General features: G+C 39.5%; 1 protein-coding gene across 1 annotated transcript in view; it reads left to right on the top strand.

The window, feature by feature from the left end:
• The first annotated feature begins 686 nt into the window (after positions 1 to 686).
• Positions 687 to 6,000, top strand: part of LOC144523677 (uncharacterized) — a 98,032-nt gene continuing 92,718 nt past the window's right edge. Inside the window, exon 1 of the mRNA XM_078259409.1 lies at positions 687 to 967. Within this exon, the coding sequence (XP_078115535.1) occupies positions 910 to 967 (58 nt within the window). The 5' untranslated portion in view covers positions 687 to 909. The remainder of the gene's footprint in view (positions 968 to 6,000) is intronic.

Here is a 6,000-nt window from a genome sequence, read left to right as displayed (position 1 = left end):
CGAAGGAAGTTCCGGTCCTGAGGTAGCATTTTTCTACTGTTATGTATAAGCAGATAATATGAACCTACTACAAGATCATGTTAAGCTTAGGAGAATAAATAACATAAATGTACAACAAAATAACAAATAAATTGTGACCTAATTCTTTTCCATATCACCAAGGCATATATATATATAGAGTCCTAAAAGAGAATGTTGTAGGAGACCTGGAAATGTAGGCTGCCAAAGGGAAAAATAAATGCCATAACTGTTACTTTTGAACTTTCCATTAATATTTTCACTTCGTCAACATGCAGAAATATGTGTGGGGGAAACTCCAAGATCTGTTAGTCATCATTTCCCAGCAGTGAGCAGACGGTTTGTTGCAACAGTGTTGTTTATAAGAAAGCAATCTCTTCCATTACATGCTCCTCCATTATGAGATATTGTCAACCTTATACCTTATTTTCCCTTAAACAAAACAATGCATGTGGCAAACAAATAATCTACCTTTGTGGTGTTTTGTAATCATCACTTTCTCATTCACTACATCTGTTTTAAGACTTAAGTCTTTGCAGTGAAGGCACCAGAGTTACACAATAGCTTTTCTTTGTTCTTTTTTTTTTTTTTTATTTGGCTTCCTGTCCTGACGTGCTCCAGTGTGCAGCTGTGTGATTGGCTAACCCGTTTTCACCGTAACCCTAACTTCCTCAAAAACAAAAACACAGAGCGATCAGCTGACAGTGAGTGCAGTAGTAGAAAGTGCAGATATACAGTAGTAAATTTTAGATGTTGACATGTTAATTTGTCTCTTAATGTCTATATAACCACAGCGAGAGAAAACTGAGGAAAGTTAACAGGAAGTGGCATCTGGAAGTGCTCAGAAGTGAATGGAAGAAGTCGTCTCCAGCAACAACAAAAAAGTGAAATATGGGCACTGAATACCAACCACTGACTTCAGCAGAGTCATACAGAAGTTTATTCATAGGTATGTATGTTGTTTCATGAGGAACATATATTACACTTTTATACATTAATAGTAATCTGATTATTATCAGTTTTGTTTCTTAATCTGGTAACTATTTTCTGACCACAGTGAGGCCAGGGCCTGTATCTATCAAGCATCTCAGAATCCCTCCGAGGAATTATGTTGAAAGTTTAACTAGGACTAAACCCATTCTTACCTCAGAGCAGAACTCCAGGGTCACTTATGATTCTTCCTGCACTTACTTTCTGCAAGTCCTTCTCCTAGGAGAATGGGATGACACTCATCTGCAGAGTAGAAATTCTGATCATGTATTGTAGTTTTCTGAAAGTTTTAGTTTGAAATTTTAGAAAGTGCTCAAATAAGAACCATTTTGACATGTGTTATTAGTCGCTAAGTTAATTAGGTTATATGTGCAAAAGATTATGCCAAAATGAATAAGTAGCTATTTTAAATATCTTAATTAATTGTTTTACAATGCTGATATATAGCCTGTAAATGTGCCGTATTGCACGTGCAGCAATAATCCCCCTCTCACCATTAAAGGGGCACCCAACTGATTTTTGCACATCAGGTTCAGTTTACTTATCACAGACTTGCATAATCTGCATAATATCTGCTGTGGCTCAGAAAGGAGCTTTCCGTGGTCGGAAAAATAGCCCTGATGATGACATGAGGGATATTTTGTCCACTTATACAGTGGACAAAATATCTACATTTCTTCCAAAAAAGTCCAGCCGCTTTTGCCCTCATGGCATCCACTGGGCGCGTCTTTGCTGCGTTCCGGCTTACCACACCAGGAGCGTCTCAAGAAGCGGAGCGTCTTGCTGCCCGACTTGCAGATTATATTGTCTCTACGTACTTTACAGAACAATCACGTGTTTATTAGCTATAGTATCTACCTTCCTCTTCAAGCACTCCTGTTATTAAACTCCATGCCTTCTCTTATCGTTGTCCTTAAAAAAGATATGTGATGTCATATTACGTTTTTCCACCTCCAAGACGGATCTCTCGTTGTCCATGGTGTTGTAGAGGAGACACAAACGATATTAGGGGGTGTCATTTGATAAATTGACTGGATGCTCTTACTGTTTCACTTCCTGCCCGGCTGTCTGAACGGCCCACGGCTTGCAATAAAAATAGACCTGGCGCTTATCTTTAGCGGATCTGAGGGGAAAGCCGCTTCACGCATGCTTCTTTGATGCGCCGTGGTGCGGCTGGTGGAATATCAAGCACTGACATGAATGGCAGCGATTGCTCGCGGGGGCCACCTTGCATCCAGAACACAGTGCAGATGCGCCTGGTGGAAAATAGGGGTTATGCCAATACTCAAAACAGTAATGCCATTTTTCTCTCTGTCAGGGTCAGTCACATCGAACTATTCTGCCCTCTGGTCATTCCTCTTGACCAGGAGTCTTCAACGTTTTTTAAGCCAAGGACCCCAGAACTGAAAGAGAGACGGAGCAGGGACCCCCTTCTACATGCAGAAAATTAAGCTAAACTGTGTTTACAATAACATGGAAAGCCTAAAGCCTTTATACATAACTTTTTAGTGCATAATACTAAGCTACTAAAAAATGATTGTTGGCATGATTTTATAAATCATGTTTTAATATTAAATCCTTAAGATGAACTGTATTTGTGGATGACTACCTTAGTGACTACCTTATCTATAGGCCAGTAAGCATCAATGTTTTTTTTGTTGTTTTTCACAAATAGGCAGATTTATATTTGCTAATAATATGTTGGACTCATGTTAAGCAATTTTAATTTTTTTAAAAACTTAAAAAAAAAAAATAATAATTTAACAACAATTTGGTGGCCCCCCTCTAGTCACTCTGAGGATCCCATGGGGGTCCCGGACCCCCTGTTGAAGATCTCTGCTCTTGACTATATACAGTCTTTGTTTCATCTGCAATGATGCACACACACATGGATAGTCAAACCAGCCTTCCATTGGTTGACCAGACGTAAACAAGCTTTTGATTGGTCGGAATGCTCTCCCAGAGCATGGGAAACTAAAATAGTGGTTAGCATCAAAGCTAGCGGCGATAAAAGACCTAAAATCCATAAATTATGGACATCAAGTTTATCAATCTGTATGTAAGAGTTTGGATTTTTTTGCTCAGACCCCAAAAAACACTTAAAAAAACCTCCTGTAAGGGCTATGAAGACACCAAAGACATCAGTGGAACAGCGTGAGTGTTCGCTTTTAAAATGATTAGAAATAAATAGAGATGCAGTTTTTTGTCGTATATGACAATCTCGGGCTTAAGATGGTATTAAGTTGCATATTGGCAAATGAAAAGTTGCCGGAGTGCCCCTTTAACTTAGGAGCCCTTACAGTCTAGAGAAATATTAGTTATTTCGTACTGTCACCATGTCTTGGGAAATACAGTACACTGTAACAATATGAACATATCTTTTAAACATTAAAGGCCCATCACCGATTATTTACTCATATCATCATTAACTCACAATTGGCATGAATGCAGCTTGTGGGAATGAATTAATCTATTATCTGATGCCTTATATGAGCTAGCAAAGTTCAATTCACTGCTGCTGTCATTGCCGATCTAAATCATCAATTTGGATAAGCTGCATTTAATAATATATCTTCATACTTATATTATGAATGTACTTTAGGCTTGTATTTAAAGTAACCTGCCATACATATAATAATTATAGAGAAAACATTAAGTAAATCCACCTTCGAGCAATTATCTCAGTTTTAATTATATTGGTTAAAACATCCAGAGATTTTCAGTGGATAAATCTACTCAATACTTGCATTTTGTGACTTGAATCACATTATAGCTCAAATGAACAGAAAAATATTTGAATTCACATTGGTTAGTAAAACACTAATAACTGCTTCCATCTAGAGGGGCTCTCGGCCTACGCTTGGAAGTCGTGACAGCCGTGGTGTTAACTTACCAACCCCCCAACCCCCACTTAACCCCACCCCCCATTGTAGCCAGATGGCTGTCACACAGGCGGTTCCTTGCCCAGACCATGCTGATTTCCCATCATTCTTTTGTTAATGAGGTCGTTAGCAATGCAGCGGACAATTAAATGATCTCAATCTGGCATTTTCCCCATTTGTTTACTGTATTGTGTACCGTACGGTGTTTGTTACTCATCCAATACCAACGCACAGTTTGACTACTTCTGTTGAGAGTACGGCTCCTATTATCCTTCTATCATTTCCTTTCTTATGATTCACGTCTGTGACACTGTGAAGCAGGGAATTAAAACATCACTGACAGATGCCCACTGCTAAGAAAGCCATTTTTCTGACAGTCAAGTAGAATAAACTGAGCTGTTGATAGAGTTTGTGTTGGTACATTGTCCTCTGTGATAGTGGGAGATCAGCGTCTTTAACTGACAAACTTTGTTTTAGTACATCATCACCATGTATGGAGGCAACACAGCCTGGAGCTGCTGTTGTTGCTGATGCACAGAGGAAGTTTTGTTAGCTGTTAAATCGTGCATTGAGGGTTGCTTCAGCCAGTTAGTAGAGCACTCACCTTCATGTGAAACGCTGCCGAACACTGACACCGCTGACAGTTAATTATGGGTGTCACAGATGTCGCAGACGTGTCAGCTCGGCTACGATTGACGCACCGCATGTTTACATCTCTGTTGTAATGTTGTTTTCTAGTTCTTTTCTCGGCAGCAGTGCATCTGTTATTTAGCTCCAGAAGTGCCTGAAGGCATGCCATAATGATCGTAAAAGCAATACAGATTCAGGGGAATGAAATTTAAAAAAAACTTTTGGGTATAATTTGTGAACCTGCCATCACAGTACCTTTTCGAAATGTTTTTGGTCAGACTGCTGAAACACACAGACTGCCTGTTAGCTAGACTGTCATAATCTATATGTATGTCTCTGCACAGCTCCATTCTTTTCTGCAAACTCTTCTACACATACACATTTGACAATGAGTGAAAAACAACTAAACTTGATATATTGTTAAGACAGGCAGACGAAAAGGAAGCAAACATGAATTTTGACACACAGTAGTGTTTGGAAAGTGCCTCACTAGAATGATTTTCATTATTAGGCCAGGTGGCTGGTGTCAGTAACAAGGAGGTAAAGCTAGTGGCACCCAGACACCACACATTTAGTCAATAGCCACGACCTTCTATATCCGGGATTGTACCGTTGCTGCCGGAAATTCTGCCGTATGTCCGTTACCTTCCGCTTTCTTTGAGTTGGAATTTGAAACTCTGCTGGATGTATGAGGACTATGGTTAACTGCTCCTCAGATCTCTGCAGGGTAAATCCAGACAGCTAGCTAGACTGTCCAATCTGAGTTTTCTGTTCTGTCTGCTAAAGTGAACCTGGGCTTTAAAAGGTCATTGTTGCAGGTTTACATTCCAGACAATACAATGAACGCGACGGTGCAGACGTGAGAGTGACAATGGGGAACAAAATTCTGTTTTCTATTTAGTGATTACTAAATGGCAAAACTACAGGGGAAAATTGTCCTATTTAGGCAAACACTGCTTTAAAAAGAATAATTAAAGCCCCACAAGGTAATTTTACAAGTTGTCTCTGCCAAATGCCCTATTTGTAACAAGAGCTTTTCTTCCAAATATGGTATGCTCATGAATATTTAGATGAGCTGCGCGCTGATTGGTTTGAGCGAACCACATACACATCCATTGTAGACTAGACAGCAGGTCACATATTTCAGACACTGCAAAGTTATACATTGTTTGTCTGCTACTTCATTATTAAATTCACTTCTGAGACTTTTTTAAGCGAGAAATCAACTATATAAAGCTCAAATATGGGCTGTTTTACGAAAATTTATGGCTAATTGCAAATTTGGTAAGACGTGTCGGACTTTAGGAGCTCCACACAGTCTGACGAGAAAACGGCAACCTCCATACCCAGTGAAAGTCACCGTTTCTCGGTTACTGGCTCGGGGCTGCCAGCTGCTGGCTGCCGGCATAACTACAGTATATTTACAGTTTGAATTTCGTCACGCCACTTATATAACATATACCCCAAGGTCTTATAAAGC

The sequence above is a fragment of the Sander vitreus genome, chromosome 9 (genome assembly GCF_031162955.1).
Source record: "Sander vitreus isolate 19-12246 chromosome 9, sanVit1, whole genome shotgun sequence".
NCBI classification, from domain to species: domain Eukaryota; kingdom Metazoa; phylum Chordata; class Actinopteri; order Perciformes; family Percidae; genus Sander; species Sander vitreus.
This window is presented reverse-complemented; position numbering and strand designations above follow the sequence as displayed.